General features: G+C 45.7%; 2 protein-coding genes across 3 annotated transcripts in view; one reads left to right on the top strand and one right to left on the bottom strand.

Annotated features, from left to right (window-relative positions):
• Positions 1-16,643, top strand: part of PIERCE1 (piercer of microtubule wall 1) — a 378,509-nt gene that overhangs the window by 288,405 nt on the left and 73,461 nt on the right. The gene's annotated exons all lie outside the window — the stretch shown is intronic.
• COL5A1 (collagen type V alpha 1 chain) overlaps positions 1-16,643 on the bottom strand; it is a 149,276-nt gene that overhangs the window by 63,662 nt on the left and 68,971 nt on the right. For both annotated transcript variants that reach the window (XM_069873655.1, XM_069873656.1), the window contains exons 8-13: positions 14,547-14,699; positions 14,204-14,260; positions 10,046-10,087; positions 9,729-9,791; positions 3,996-4,070; positions 2,344-2,436 (exon numbers count right to left, since the gene is read on the bottom strand). In XM_069873655.1, the coding sequence (XP_069729756.1) occupies positions 2,344-2,436; positions 3,996-4,070; positions 9,729-9,791; positions 10,046-10,087; positions 14,204-14,260; positions 14,547-14,699 (483 nt within the window). The remainder of the gene's footprint in view (positions 1-2,343; positions 2,437-3,995; positions 4,071-9,728; positions 9,792-10,045; positions 10,088-14,203; positions 14,261-14,546; positions 14,700-16,643) is intronic.

The following is a 16,643-nucleotide window of genomic DNA, read 5'->3' as shown; positions in this document are numbered from 1 at the left end:
GGTCCACATTTTAAACCACCACTTGGACAATTTGTTCCCTTGTGACAATTCAACACTTTAAAAGAGTTGTAATTATCTGTGTACTCCAGTAATTAAAATCTCCCTGTGATTGCACTTGGAGTGGCATAAATATTGCACAAATGCTAGATTACGTGGCATCTTTTTACAACACCCCATTAAAAGGGAGCTGCTCAGAAACACTGCCGGCTGGGACAATGTTCAGTGGCTGCTGAAAGCCAATTTTTAAGAGAACAAATCAACCTAACAATGCAATTAACAATGACAACGACAAGAAAATCAAAACTACTAAAAGGAAGGAAGGTATCCCCCCTACAGGACTCCCTTTCACAGAATCACAGAATCACAGAATAACCAGGTTGGAAGAGACCCACCGGATCATCAAGTCCAACCGTTCCTACCAAACACTAAAAATTTTTCCTCCCACTTCCTGACATATCCCATAAAAAAAAATCATTCATTTCCCTTTCTGCTTTAGTACAAAGAGTTTTCAGCTGAAATTGTCTGAAAATAGGTTGATGGTAACCAAAAAAATAATTTTTTCCTTTCTAGAATATTCAATGCTGCATCCACAGCCAAAATGTCACCCAGGATTTGTTTGGGTTTTAAATTTTTCACGATGTTTAACTGAAACTAAAAAACAAAACAGAGAAAAGGGGTAGAGGGAGGGGGAATTTGCTTTGTTATTTCATAGCGGTTACAATTTTCAATGTGCAGGATAAAAAGAATAAAAACAAAGCGTCTGAGGAAGCAGATGCTTCTCATGAAATTGTTCATCTGGTCAAAACCCTTATTTCCCAGCAAAATAAAATGCTGACGGAAAAGCTGTAGGCAGCCTCAAAATTAAGACTGACAAGGTAACATCAGAAACATAATCCAGTGATGTTATTCTCTGGGCGAGGTTAATGGACAGGAAAATGCAGTGGCTGATGGCATCAGGGCCCTGTTCTCTATCTGAATATGTATAAAATCAAACTCCTTTGTTAAAGGGGAATTGGATGGAAACAAGCATAACCCCAGCTAAACCTAACCCCTCGTTATAAATCTAAACAGGGCATGTGCCACCCAGGTAGGTGGAGATACCAATGGGCTTTATTTCCTTCATGGGTGAAATAAATAGATTTTTAGCCTGTTTCAGCAGACAGACCCAAAATGTCTGTGCTAAATCAATCACTAATAGCTCTAAGTAACAGACTAGCTGGGTCTGAGCTATGCAGCCCAGCTGCAGACAGATGTGGGCTTTGGACCCTGAGGAGCATAGCTAAGCGCCGCCCCTGGATGGCTGCATTCGGCTGGGAGAGGAGCAATGCTCCCAGAGCAAAATGTATCCCTAAACCAGCTTATATTTTGCCCTTTACTGCAAGGGTGTGCTTCTTACAGCCTAAATCGGGCCCCTGCTGGGCAAGACCGGGGCAACCGCAGCTTGTGGAGTCCCCACATGTTTCCTTCCACGGTATAGAAGGTGCTATGGTGTTGGGCTGATGGTTGGACTGGATGAACTTGGAGGTCTTTTCCAACCATAACTATGATTTCTGATGTAACTACACATCTTGTATCTCTGCTTTTAACAGGTGCCAAATGTAACTTCCCACAAGCACTCATGGAAGAGAAATGTCAAAGTTGTGTTGGCTAGAAATTAAGTTTTACTTTGAAGAGATGAGTATGAAGCCTTACATACTAAGGTACTCATCAAGCCAGGGAACAGGAGTTATACTGGGAATGTGCATGGCCAATCTTGTTTCACCAGCAAGCCTACATAATAAACACCTCCAGGGATTACTTGATCATCAATCAATAAGGTCATCCAAGGGGAAAAAGACTGCATGAGTAGTCAACACGTATTTCCAAATAAATGCATTAAGGAAAATTGGAGCTTGGAGCAGTGGACATCTGTGACAAACATTTAATTATTATGATTTACTGGGAAAAAAAACCCGAAAACAAAAAAGAAGAAAGAATACTCCTACAGGACATAGTGCAATTGTTCATACAGACACCCCAAACTGTCAGCATAAACAGCAAATACCACTGAAGTCAACAGATCTTTGTCTGCTGGCACCGGCAGCAGGCCTGACCCAAGGTCTGCAGGAAATTTAAAACCATGTTTCTAGAGCTTTGCCTGTTGCTGGCCACCAGTAAAATGCCACATCATCTAGATGTCATCATCTGAAGCCACATGAGCAATTACATCTCAGATGAGAGGCTGTTACCACTGCCATGGATGGCGTGATGGGGAAGACACCCCCTCACACACATTTATCCTGCTACTCCTTCCCATTCCTTGGGTGCCTGCTGCAAGAGACATCCCCACCATCCTTCACTTACCCTGGCCTGCTGCAGGATGGCTTGGGCTTGTGCCTCCTGGGCTGAAACAAGAGGTCCTTTAGAGCCAGCATCTCCTCCTCCACTAAAGCGGAACTGATGGGAACAAGATGGAGAAAGCCGGTCACAGGGTTGCCATCCCTCACCCTCATGCTAATCTGACTCCTAAACAACTCTGTTCAGCATGACTGACCCATCCCCATCACTGTCCTTCCAGACCATCCTATTAACCATTGTGCTCTCAGGTCACCCAGCACACAGGCACAAATCAACTCTTTCCCATGTCCGTACCCACGCAGTAAATTCTGCCAGTTCCAAGTAATGCACAATAAGAGGGATTGTAGGCTCTGAACTCCAAGGACCTCACACACCACCGTCCAAAACTAGACACAAAGTTCTCACAGGGCTGGTATTCCCCATGTGGATGCTGCTGGCCAGGAGACCCCCAGGGATGGGGTTGCATCAGGTTACTTGGCTGTAGCTGCCTGTTTGCCCCCAGACAAAAGCTGTATTTCTCAAGGGCGGCAGTGTGCTTCAAAGAACAGTGCTTGGCCCATTGTTCAAGCCAGGATCCTCCAGCACACAAAGGATTTAAAAAAACCCCAAGCATTGATGTTTTATTTTCCCAAACTTGAATAGGGAAGACTTTAATGTTTTCTTCTTTTTCCACCCCCAACAGCTACAAGCCCACTTCCTAGGACACACACCCTTCTTCTGCCTTAATTGCATTGTGTGTTCGGGGTTTTGTAAGAAGGGTTCTCCATGCTGCAGAATCTATATGGATGGCTCTTTCACCTCCATTTCACCTCTGCATTTCACTTGGTTGGTGCTAGGTGTACAACCACAAAATCTTGGCAAGTAGATGCAAAAAAGATGCAATTTATAGACCTACAGTTGGTTACCGTAGGGGCCAACAACTGTATTGTAATGGCCAACAAAGCAGCATGTTGAGCACTTGGCCCAGGCTGTCCGAGGCGCCCTGCCAGGAACCTACACAAGTATCACCCTACCACTTGGAGCCTAGACAAGCGTGCTGTGGTTTTTCACTGAAGACTCTCTCCATTTGGTAGCTAACCACTTATTTTCAGCAGCTGGTTTCCTTGGGTATTCTCGCATCAAAGCAGACACAAAATATAACCATTCCTTTAGCATCCCAGGATGAGGAAGGCTGACTCAGTACTTGGTAACTTCATGCAGAACAAAAATAGCAATGCAAATTAACCACTGATCATCAAAAGAGATCAGTTTATTCAGGTGCTTACAATTTTGGCACCTGCTTTGAAGAGTTATTAGAGGTTCCCCACTCTAGGAGGGAAAGTTCTGCCTGGAAATTAGGCCCTTAAAGGTATCTCCAGTTGCTTCTTTTATGACTTTCACTCTCCAACACTATGCTCAGTCAGAAATACTCGAGCTTATTCAACACTTCTGGAAATTTTAACCTTCTTGCCCTGTGCTTTTGACCAGTGAAGAAGTTACGGTGCTTTGCAAAAAGTAAATTTACAAAAGGAACCATCTGGATCCATCTTTTACACCACAGAAAACGTGTCCCTGGTGTAAAAGAGATAAGAGACTTCTGCAAGAACAGGTACTAAGTAGTAGGCAAAGCCAAGAAGCCCGACTGTTTTAAATGCTATTTTAGTTACACTTGTACTTACAGGCAACATAAGCATTGTCCCTGGTGGTCCTGGTAATCCATCTGCTCCTGGAAGACCTGGGCGACCAGGTGGTCCCTGCAAGAAGAAATAAAAGTAAACTTCCGTAGTGTCATTTTAGTCATGTCCATCCCTAGGCAGTTGTGGCTGTAAAGCCATATCTCATGATCCAAAAGGCTCCCTATCTTGACAGGCTTAGTAAGTCCCTCTTCTTACATCCTGTCCCCCCTAGTTCCAGGGTCTGCCACATGCCATTTTTGAGTGAACAATAAAAATCTCTGCGATGTTCCAAGTTAATGGAATCAATGTTTAGTTGGACCTGTTAAAATCTGTTAAAAAAACCATATGAAACTTCATAATTCAGTAAGATAGTAACGTGGAAAGATAAATACACTTCTGTACATGTTCAGTCATCTGGGTAATTTCATTTTTCTCTCTTTGTCTTTTTGTTTTTAGTCTTATGAGGCTACTTCCATCTACAATGGAGCAATCCTGTCAGTAGCAGTAAATCAGCAAAACTCCAAGGATCTCAATGGAGCTGTGCTGATTAACATCAGTTGAGCATCTTTAACTCGTACTAGAGAAACAAGTATGCAGTAAAAGATCTATTGATGAAGCTATAAATAATCAAATATGGCAAATTTTCCTGAAACAGCTCATAGATTACTTGTATTCCCAACTGTGGACTTGCAAAAAAGGTTAAGTTAACCCAAACCTGCACGTCCATCCAGCAATCCTATACACACATGAGAATGACATCCAACTACTCAATGTGTGTGCCTAATTGCAATTTTCACACCCGCTTAAAGAGCTGAAGGCAAGAGTGACTTGATCACATCCCAGTAAAGCCAAGAGGAGCCCTGCTGCACATTTCATGGCAGGACAGACAGGGCTTTCTGGCCGACAGCTCAAGCTTGAGGACCGGATTTTCCCCGGGTTAGTAAACACCAATAATAAATCCATCTGTAGAAACCCAAAGCTCTTTGAAGGGGAAGCAACAAATATCTATGTTAGCTCTCACTCTCTTCAGCCTCCCTGAAGCTCTTCAGCCCATGGAGACACCAAGCAAAGGTAAAAATAAAACCCTGCCTCAAATCACAGATATACGGACACATTACAGGGACACAGAAGAGGCCAACTTCACCCCAGAAAGTTGTAGTGTCACTCTACAAGGCAAAGGGAGGCAGATAAAGATGAGAAAATGAGAAGAAAGAGAGAAATAGGTCCCTAAAAATCAGAACATTTAAAAAAACCCAAACAAGACCAAAACATTTGATGCGTTATCCTTGCCCCAATGATCTGAGGGCTGGAACATCTCCCCTGTGAGGACAGGCTGAGAGAGTTGGGGTTGTTCAGCCTGGAGAAAAGAAGGCTCTGTAGAGACCTTAAGGCAGCTTCCAGTGCTGAAAGGGGCTCCAGGAAAGCTGGGGAGGGGCTTTTTATCAGGAATTACAAGGATAGGACAAGGGGAAACAGTTTTCAGCTGAAAGAGGAAGATTTAGATGAGATGCTAAGAAGAAATTCTTTACTGAGAGGGTGGGGAGGCCCTGGCCCAGGTTGCCCAGAGCGGTGGTTGCTGCCCCATCCCTGGAGGGGTTCAAGGCCAGGTTGGATGGGGCTTGGAGCCCCTGATCCAGTGGGAGGTGTCCCTGCCCATGGCTGGCAGGTTGGAACTGGACTGGCTTTAAGGTCCCTCCTGACCCAAACCACTCTACAAAGACCTCGTCGCCTCACTTTTCATCTCCCACAACTGTTCCCTCTTCTTCCATTCCCTCTACACCACCTTCAACTTTACATTCCCTCTTAAAAAGGAACCCAAAACGTTCAAGCCAAAGTTTCCAGCACTAAATTAGAGCCCAGCAGCAGGGTGGGGTTGAAGAGCTGCCGCTGCTCCGCTCTGCCCATCGCTCCGACTGGGCTGTGGCTGGACCTCCACCACAACTACAGGGCAGAGCAGCGCTGCGGGTGAAGGACTGAGGTCTGCACTGCAACCATCCTGGAATAACAACGCTGCTCCCAGCGCTGCAGCAAACAGCGCTGCAGCCCGTGATTTAGCAGCAAAAAAAAACCAACCCCAAACCAGCAGCTCCCTCAGCACTGAAGGGAAACTGCATAACACACCAGCCCATCCATTTTTCAAGACAAGCTCCTGATGCTACATTCATGCTGTTTATTCAGTCTGGCCGACACCGGAGTCCCAGACTCCACTGATGAGGGGCAGAGGGCAGTCCCATCTGTTGGAGCAGAAGCACAAGCACAATAAATAATTTAGGCCAGACTCGTTTCATATAATAAACTTTCTCCCTTCTGTCTCTCTTCTCCTTTAACTCTAGTCCTGCGTCTGATGGATCAGGAATGAGCTTGTTTATCTCTCTTTGTGTACTCTGCCTGACAAATGTTGATGCAATGGTTTTATACATAAATGCCTCTTTGTTTCAGGTTGGGGGTGTGAGGTCTTTTCCTCGCAGGGTAGAGCAGTGGGGGGCAATGGTATGGAGGAAAATCAAACCCATAAAGCACTTTGTAAATTTAAATTCATGAATGCCTTTAAGAAATGCAGCGTGCCAGACTCTCAGCTGGTGTAAATCTGTGTCGCTCTCATTATGTAAATAGAGATTTGCTGATATACAGCAGCCAGGGATGGGGACTTCAACTTTCATTTGTTGCAGTGCTCTAAAATGCCACACCGAGTGCAAACACTAATGCAATATTTCAAGGGAATGTTTAAATCGAAGCCTTGGTCTGTTAGTGCTTGGGTTCCTCAAGCAGCAGACAGAGTGGTGCCCAGCAACCCACAGTATTGAGCCTCAAAATTTGCTTTAAGCATCTCTCTAGGATTTTTTTTTTTTTGTTTTCCATTTTCAGCCCCGGTCAGAAAATTATGCAACAGAAGAAACGTTTTCCTGTGATGGTGGTGAGGCAGTGCCACAAGTTACCCAGAGAAATGGTGGCTGCCCCATCCCTGGAGGTGTTCAAGGGCAAGTTGGATGGGGCTTGGAGCCCTTGATCCAGTGGGAGGTGTCCCTGCCCATGGCAGCAGTTTGGATCTGGACAGGCTTTAAGGTCCTTTCCAACCCAAACCATTCTGTGATTACACTTCTGAGATGCAAAACTGCCCTCAGGAGAAATGAGTCCTTTGGGACGCAGTGACTATGCTCTCAGAAGACACAGCTTTGTGACCAGCCTTCCCCCAGATGCTTACTGATGGAGCCCAAGACACCCAGATACCCCAGATTTCAAGTCACAGAGCAGGGTCAGTGCCAGAGCCGTGGTTTGCTCTAATGCTGCATCCCATCTTGTTCAATGGAGCACATTTTCCTACTTTCTTCATTCCAGTCCAGAGTACTCATGCTTTCTGGTCTCCTAAATGCCATATTTTCTTCTTCCCACTACTTGAAGGAACCCATCTAAGTCCTCTTAAACCACCCTCCCCCAAGACGAGTCCTCTGAAACCTCCCACTAACAGGCTGCTCTGCAGCTTTGCAGTGATGCAAGCTTTTCTTCGCATTGTAAAATAATTCAGATAGATGAACAAACTGACATGATGAATAAAACAGAGCTAAATGAGTGTTGGCCAATATTAACATAGTTGAATATTGTTGGTATATTAATGCAGCGCACCTGCCTGATTGCAAATAAAAAGTCTTTCTATCAGACGCAGGCATGGGAAATGTTCCTCCCTGTACACATAGAAGTGTCATGTAAATTCATGAGCTATGCGCAGGGTTAATAATAAACAAATTAAACGAGGAGCTGCTCTAATTGAAAAGGAGTATTTTAATATAGTTGCAGTTCCTGGCTCTGCAAGTTCATCACTCCTTTCTGCACAATATGTTGCATTACATTCTGTTTTGGACACTTAGAAAGGCAGGATGTGCTGTCTGTGCTAGAATGCAAATTACGCCTTTCATCTAAGGGTGTGGAGCAACATCATCCGGGACAGTGTGTCTGCTGCTGATTGGCTTTACAAGGCCATTCAAGAGGAACCTGGCCAGCAAATCTCTGCATCTGCCTGGACAAACTGCGGGAACATGGACTCTCTCATCACCAGGGTCAGCATCCATCCTGCCAGGCAACCGAGTTCTTCAGAGCAGAGGAAGCTCGTCAAGAAAAGAGACAGCTGGGCAACACGTAGGACCTGTGCAGGATGAAAACGCACCAGGAGGACGACAAAGCCACACAGCTCTTCTAACTAATCCTGGACCACTGCAAGATACAAAACACTGCTGGGACCTTGCCAAGCTTGCCCACCCTCTACGAAGCCTGGTGCCCAAAGATGCAAAGCCCTCCTTTAGTCTTTCAGTATAGGAGGAAGAGGGACCATAGCATCTCAAGGGTTAAGCAACCTTGCTGAGCTGTGGCCCTGGCTCCTGGCCACGGGCTGAGCCCACAGCTGCATATTGACTTTCTGAGCTTGCAGGCACCAATCGATGGAGTACAGTCAGGGCCTCTCGTTCTCAATCATGTCACAACCACAAGAAACGTTATTACTGTTCCATCAAAAACCAATAAATACACCAGGAGCGTAAATGAGGTGTGGGTCTTCGCAGCAATGCTCCAGGGGGTTGTGGGAGCACAGCCGCCTCCAGACAGGTTCCCCGGGAACAAAGACACCAACAAAGAGCTTTAATTAAAGAAACCCCAAGGTCTGGGTTAGGGTCATTGCCACACGAATGCGAAGGGATGGGGTATGGGCTTTAAATGTGGAGGAGTGGTTCAGATACAAAGGTGAATGAGGAGTGTATCGGTACCAGAGTCACTCCAGAGACTCAGTTTGGGGAGTGAGGAGGATGGGTTTTAATTTTCAGCATTGCCAAGCACGTGGATCACCAGTTAAATGGTGCTTGTGCAGGTTCAAGTTCAGCAGCTCCCAAAATACAGGTTGCTCTTCATCACAGGAGCGAGGACTCAGCAATAACAAATAAATATGCAACACTAACCAAAGTGTGGTGCTAAACCATGAGATTTGGGGGTCACAGTATGCAAAAATGCTTGGAAGCAGCTGCCTTCAATGAGACACCCCGAAGCTGGGGGCTTCTGCAGGCAGTTTACAAAGCTGTGGCTGCCAGGGACATAACAGATTTAAAGCAAGATCAAAACCAAACACGCCAAATCTAAGTTACTGCATTGCTAAAGCATATAAATCAGTCTCTAGCGTTTGCTGGTGCAGACCAGTAATCCACCCACAGAAAAGGCAAGGTGCTGTGCAAGAGCCACCTTCCCATTGGGAGCAATCTGGGATGCAAAATGAGCCTAAGGGAAGATCCACAACAGGGGTGTCGACACATCCCTTGGCCCATCCTGGACCCAAACTAAACCAAATCCTCTAACAGGACTCACACCTTCAGCTGGAACAAGGATGCAGAATCACCGCTGAGCTATTTTGTATGTTTGCTTCTCCTGTTTTCCCAATGCCACAGCCCAGTTCCTGCATTGGAATGAGTAGCCGTGGGCCAAAGGGTGCAGAAAGCAGAGAAAGAAAGAGCCTTACTCATGGTTTTAACCTGGAGAAAACTGCTTAACGCATTTAACTAGCACGTTTGCTCCTCAACCTTTTGCCCCTGGGTGTAAAGGTCTGCCCTGCACTCTGTCCCAAGCTCCTTTTGGGGCTAAGAAGAGATTGCTGTTACAGGATGAGCATTATTTTAGGGCTCCAGTGATACAACGAAGTCCCACTTTGCACAAAGAAAATGACCAAAGGCTTCAACCAAAGAGGAGGAAAACTGAGGTACTCACTCTCTCCCCAGGATCACCCATTAAACCCACAGGTCCGGTTGGTCCTGGAGGTCCTGGAAGGCCCTAGCATGGAAAAAACAGACGCAAAAATAAGCCACTAAAAGAAAATATGTTATTATTTGTAACTTTTTTGTACAACGAGCAGGAAAAGAATTAGAGCTTTCTGTTTATTTTTGCAACAGAAAATCGACCCCACAGTTCCCCGTACACATGCGTGGCGTATGGAAGCAATAGAGCCCGGGAACAGCTGTGTGCTGAGCCCTCCACGTGCATCCCACACGCATCCTTCGGTGCGAGGTATAGACAAAGTTACTTACTGCTGGGCCTTCGGGACCAGGTGGGCCTTCTACCAGCATGCCCTAAGCAAGAGGAAGAAAGAAAAGCCATTAGCAAAGCCCATCCTCAAAGTCACTTTGATTGCAGGGCTTGAAAGCCCAATGCTTTTTCTGTTCTTAAACATTCCAGGTCTTGCTGCTAGGTCTGGACGTTCCAGAATTGAAGGGTTTCCACTCTCCAGATGGCACCTACTGCATCCCCATCGCCAGAGGCACAAAAAGCACTGACCATTTAAAGCCAAATACGACCTGTTTGAATCACAGGGCATGCAAAGCAGCTCTTTCCCCCAGCACCAAGCCCACCCTCACCCCAACACTGGGTCACAACCCTTATCCCTTAGCTCATAGCCAGCCAAAGGGCAAATCCAGCAGCACGTCTAGCTTTGATGGTGCTGGAGTGGGAGAAGAGCTCCTCTTCAGGAAGAAGCTGTTTCTAGATCCAAGCATCTTAAAAAAAAAAAGAAGTTTATAATGAAATTGCAAGGTTTTTGTTTGGTTTTTCGGTATTTTTTAAAATTACTTTCCTAGCAGCCTGCACGCTGTGATTTACTCTGTGTACCTAGGAAATCACTGTGTGGGCAAAATGGTAGAATAATGTTATTCCATTCCTTTTAATCTAAATATTTTGTCATAACTTTATATCAGGTCTATCATATATTCAGTAGAAATGAGCTTATTTTTTTTTCCTGCTCATGGGTATGTAAGAGGCAGGAAAGAAACCTCCCAATAAACCTGGCAAATGCTTTCCAGAAGGCATCCAGATGATCTGTTGGGAAGAGCCCCACAGCGAGCACTGGAGCAGTGACTGTGCCCCCAGCAGCACTCAGATGAAGACAAAGCAGATCCAGTGCTTGCTCCTCTGCAGCAAACAGTTTTTCTCCTCTGGGATAAAATCAGCCTGTCATGATCTGCAGAGAAGCAGCCAGTTGGCATGGGAGAAGCCCAGAGGAAGCGAGTGCAAGGGCCAATCTAGGGTCACCCTTAGCTAGTCTCCTGGGTCAGACTCCAGTGCCAAAAGCCTTGCTGACCTCAGAGCAGCTACCGCAGCAGACAGGGCAGAGCTGAATGAATCCGAAACATCTAGACGAAAACCCAGGCATTCCTGCCCCAAAAGCCACAGGTCTGTCAATGCAGAGGAGCAAAAAAGTGGGTAAAACACGCTGCCGTGAACCATGCCCGCTTCCATGAGCGGGATGCACGTTTCTGCACCACTAATACACACCGACAGCACTATTTTCCGTCTTTCCCAATGTCCTTACTACTCACTGCCACCTCTTCTAAGCTTTGGCTTCCACTTCATGTGGATGTGTTAGGGGAAAATTCCTGCTGTCATCACAGAAGCACTTGCATAGTCCTCACCAGTAAAAGATTTAGGTCACGGACTTTGCCCCATGCCCGTTTTGATGGTAATTTCACCATCTGCCATGAAGACACTGCTCTCCTCTGGGTGGCACTTAGAGATGAACCCTAACATTCCTCCTACCTGCATTAAGCATGAGTTATTTGCTGTTTGAGGCTACCTAGAGGTGAGCTATGCTGATGGAGAAGGTGTCCTCCAGGACATCCGCTAAGCACTGGCTCCTTTTCAAACACCCAACAGGGACACTGTGCATGAAGCCACATGTGTCCCAGCAAAACTTTCCCCTCATGGACACCCCATGTTCCCTCCCTGTTGAGACCAATGACAGCACATTTTGGCATGGCAGGCTCTATATCAGAAATTAATAATAGTTTCTGGGCTGATGGAGAGAGCCATGACCCCCACATGTCTCCCCAGGACTTTTCTGGGCTGCTGGGTGCCAGCATTACCATGATTTGAGCATGCACAGCGCTGAAACTCTGCTTCCCATGGCTGGCTGCAGAGCCTTGGGATGCTTCTCCACACGAAATTTGGGCTAATTAGCGATACAAACATGCTTGGCATCTTCCCATATTTATCTGTGGTGTTTATGTTGAGCTCCAGCTTTAGGGACATCTGGAGATTCTCCTCAGCAAGAAGCCTCCACTGTTTATATGACTGCTCATCAACAGGAGCAATGGAAATGTGGGAGGGTTTGGGGACCAGGACCAGTGGGGAGATGCCACCAAGGGTAGTCACCTCAGAGGTAGCAAGTAAACTCTGGATTTGAGACTATCCCAGGGGAAAACAGGGTGTTGCTTCCACTCAATCAACATCCAGGTGGTACCTACACATGAAGGTAATCTCCCAGCAACAGCCTAAGAGCTGGCTGCAATGCACAAAGGTGCCATGAAAAGGCTGCACAAACCCTCCCTGAAGATGGATGTGGGCACCAGGGACCCCCATGAAGGGGACAGAAGGCTCTAGGGAGGCTGAAGCAGCCTGGAGCCTCCAGAGCTGGGATTCAGGGGGTCCCAGGCACCTCTGGCTGCATCCCTGCGCTGCCCTGCTGCCTCCAGCAAGCGTCAGCACAGAGCAAGGATTGAAGGACAGACTGTTGGAAGGAAAAGGAGAGAAAATCCAGCAGAATCTCACTTTGTTCAGTTTTTATTTCCCCCTCTGCTGCGGCTCCCACCCCCCCCCAAAAAATAAATAAATAAAAAAATAAAAAGAAAGCTAAAGAGTGCAGCAAATCTGAATTTCTCTCTGCTGAAGATGAACCACATAGAGAGGGAAAAGACAGCACTTGGTCTTGCTTACTTTCTGGCAAAAGCTATACATGCTTCAGTGCTTTGAAATAGCAAAGGCAGCCGAATTCTTTCTGGATGATTAAACTTAACTATTTTGTTCGCTTTGTAGCATTTTCAGAATGGTTCTGGACAGGGCAGGGCTGGGTTCCAGCTGCCGCCTTCATGGGGTTCAGCTGCCACCCACCCTTCCCATCAGCAAACCCCTTGCTCCTCCCTTTGTGCGCAGAGGGAGACCCAGAAAGGAAGAGAAGGAAAGATAGGTTGGAAATGCTTTTATAAAGCAGTCGCTCATGCTTTTCGAGACCTGCTGCTGCACCCTGGGTACTGCCCAGCTCCCCTCCTCCCTGCAAAAGTATCATAGAATCATAGAGTCATAGAATAACCAGGTTGGAAGAGACCCACCGGATCATCGAGTCCAACCATATCAGGAAAGGAATCAGGAAAGGAAGGAAGAGTTGAAAGAAAAATAACGGCCTCTGAGCGATGGGAAGCGTTGCCGTGATGCTGGGCGCCGTGCTGGCCCTCTGCCAAGGAAAATTAGGTTAATTGAGTTGCTGGTGCGCAGCGAGTGTGCGCTCGGCCCTTCCGGGACAAGGCTCAGGGGAGGTGGTTGCAAAGACTTGAAGCATCATTTCCAGCCTAAGGAGGAGCGGGTACAGGGGTACCTCAGCATCCTGGCACACAGTGAGGGACAGACACACGGCCACAACCAACAGCCTCCAGCTCTGCTCAAGGGGCACCTCTGAGCAAACACCAGCCATCCCCACCATGAGAGCAGCTGGGGACCAGCTCCATCCTCACCCAAGGGGCTGCTCAGTTCATCCCCCACATTTTTTGCACGCTGCAAAGGGCACAAGCAGTTTATGACTGTTCTTTAGAAGGAAAAACAACCTCAGAAACAGAACTGTAAAGAAAGAGTGGCAGGTTTCACCTGGCATAGTAGAGAGTTTCTCTGAAAGCAGAAGGCTTGTGGGACCCCAGAGCAGGCACAGGAGCAAACCTCTCATCTCCTCCCTGCTCCCACAGCTGTGTGCAGGGAAAACCCTTTTATTTCCACAGAGATGAACCCATTAGTTGCACAATTAAAAGCAGCCCCAAGCTGCAAGTTCAGGTCAGGATATGACCTGGCCACTGGCTGCAGGCGCTTGGGGAGCAGGTTTGCAGCTCCAAACCCCCAGAGAGGTGAGACATGCCTTCTGCTTAATGCCTCAATTCCAAAAGGCCTAGATTTTGTTGTGTTAAATGAGAGATTTCATGGAAAATTCTGCACTTCCTTCATAATTTAGGTCGCTTCTTGAAGTGTAAAAAGAAAAATAATTACAGCATTTGAGATTAAAAGTTTTTAAATGAACCAAGTTAATTCTTCCATGGGAATTTTTCCTCCCAGCTGTACCAGTGAGAGCACCACACCGCACTGAACATACCCTGGGTACCCTTTTCCTTGGGAAAAAAAGTAACTCAACCAAAAAAAAAAAACCAGCTGGTCCTTACCGGCTCAATAATCGCAGGTTCTCCTTTCTGACCTTTCTCACCCCGTGGGCCACCGATCTGTAGCACACAAGGGAAACACAAAGTCAGACAAAGATGACATTGCTTGTATCAGCATCACTGCTCTGAGAAGGAACTGGAGATCCTGGGACCAAAAAACTGCTGATATTCCTGTAGAAAAGAAGACAGACACCTCCTCCTCGCCTTGTGTAAAGGACGCATTGCAGGTGGATGAATCCAAGCAAGATGCTCTCTCGTTTTTTTGCATCATTAATCCCTTTGCTACAACTGTGGGCAGACAAACATTGTGAACACAGCTTATCCTGCATGGAAAAGGCGCTCTTACCCCTTCATAGATGGTGTCCTGGTTAGCAGGCATGCCAGGGCCAATATCGGGAGAGACTGTTCGGTCGTAATAGGTATCATAATAATTCCCATCATATTCTTTGATTGTTTCCTCGGTGAAATCTTTATCCAGGTCATCTCCTCCTTGAGCAGCCTGGAAGCAAAAGAGCAGCAACACGTCAGCCTGCAAATCTCTCCAGGCTGAAAATCTAAGGGGAAGATTAGGGAGGTTGCACTTTATAATTATAGTTGCAAATTAAAAACACAAGAAAAGTTAAATTATGAAGTTTTAAGGTCTCCAGTAACCTCTAAGAGTCTTTTGCAATGGCAGGCAAGAAGGGTGGGGGGCTCTTCATGACATTTCATGAAGATTTCTCTGTCAACCCCTGAAATAACACTGTGAGTGTAAAAGTCGGAGCAAGAAAAGAAAACACAACATTAAGAGACAGCTCATATCAGGAGGATCCTGCAAAGTCTAAAGGCCTAAAGCAACAGAGAAAAGTTTCAAACTCCAGGATTTACTCATCAGTCAAAGTCTCAATATTGGAGGCAAGGGCTTATTAAGCCTTAAAAAGTCACACATCAAGTTGCATACTGAAAATCCATATCAAAACCACAATGTGTCACTATGAGTATCCAACTGCAGGAGAAAATGTGGAAAAATCCAAGTTCCTGTCTATATAACCCTCCTGTTTGTTTAGTCTGGGATCTAAGCTTTAATTATGCTTGTCCAAAGAACTGAAGGTGATTTTTTTACAAATCTGATGCATTAAACCCTGAATCCTTTCTGAATCCTTAAAGCAAGGGATGCTGTGGACCACAAACAAGGACATCTAATGTGTCTCAGAATTCTTGCTTCTCTCTGTACCCCTGAGCTTTCTGCAGCCTGCTAGGCAACCTTTACTCTGAACATCATATAAAGTAGAAAATGTGCCTAGAATATTTTCTTTTGTTTCTTTCCCATCCAGGTAATGACCAAAATGGTCTATGAATTGAATTATTTCCAGTGCTTCCCAGACAAATTATCTCCTCACTACTATGAATTCAAAATCATTTAAATGCCACCACCACTTCCTGACCTCATTTCTGTGCCAAAACTGCTCAGAATCCCTAAGCATGAGCATATGTATCTAAATTCAAGAGGTTTTAAAGTAAGAATAAGCCCAGTGGCAAAGGCAATCATCACTCTGCCACCTCATTTTCTTTTACTGCTGCAAATACCAAGTGGTCTTTCCTGAAATTACAGTTTGGTGATTACTCCATTAGAAAATACGGAAGAGTTAGCACTTGTTTTTCTTCACACCATTCAAATGGATCTAGTGTTATCGCACATCTTCTATTCTATTTGAAATCTTTTACCTAGGTTTGCACTTAAAACCTGCTTATCTTGCTATAAAAGCCTTTGGAGATAACATAGCAAGCTTTCTTCAAATTGCATTTCTTGAAATGAGTGTCAAAAATGTCTGTTTTGATATTTTGATTAAGGTCCCTAAATCAATTTGCATAGCAAGATGTGATATCTTGAATAACTGGCCAGAGAAGGAGGAAAGGTCTCCATGCAGAGAATTGCAAGTGCTTTAGAGAAAAAAACAAAACAAAAGTCTAAAGATAATCTCTTTAACTATGCTGTTAGACAAAATGAATCAGAAAACAGCCCACAAAGGGAAGAGGGGGCTCAAAAATCAGCATGCAAAACATCACATGTCTCCTTTGCTGATAAAAGCTTCATTTAAATCACTTCTCAGTCTTCCCTTCTGAGAAGCAATACAGATGTAAAGCCCTGCTCTATGCATCCAGACAAGGAAAGCAAGCTGCCTGACGAATAGCAAGTAATGAATGAAATATATCTGTCCCCAGCTCCTCTTGTTCACAGGAGCATTGCTGCCTCCTAAATCTCAGAACCACTCCCCTGGCATTTATCATGGAGTTATTAACCATAACGAAACCCAAGCTCGGGAGAGTTCAGTGACTGCACCTGCCTCCAAAACCTCTTGTGCAGGCACCACGAAGTATCACTTGTATGAAACTAAATCCTACTTTAATTCCCACCGTAGGAGCTAGAGTCTTCTCAAAACACAGACAGGTGAACTCCAACAGC

The sequence above is a fragment of the Phaenicophaeus curvirostris genome, chromosome 20, assembly GCF_032191515.1.
Source record: "Phaenicophaeus curvirostris isolate KB17595 chromosome 20, BPBGC_Pcur_1.0, whole genome shotgun sequence".
Lineage (NCBI taxonomy): Eukaryota > Metazoa > Chordata > Aves > Cuculiformes > Cuculidae > Phaenicophaeus > Phaenicophaeus curvirostris.
This window is presented reverse-complemented; position numbering and strand designations above follow the sequence as displayed.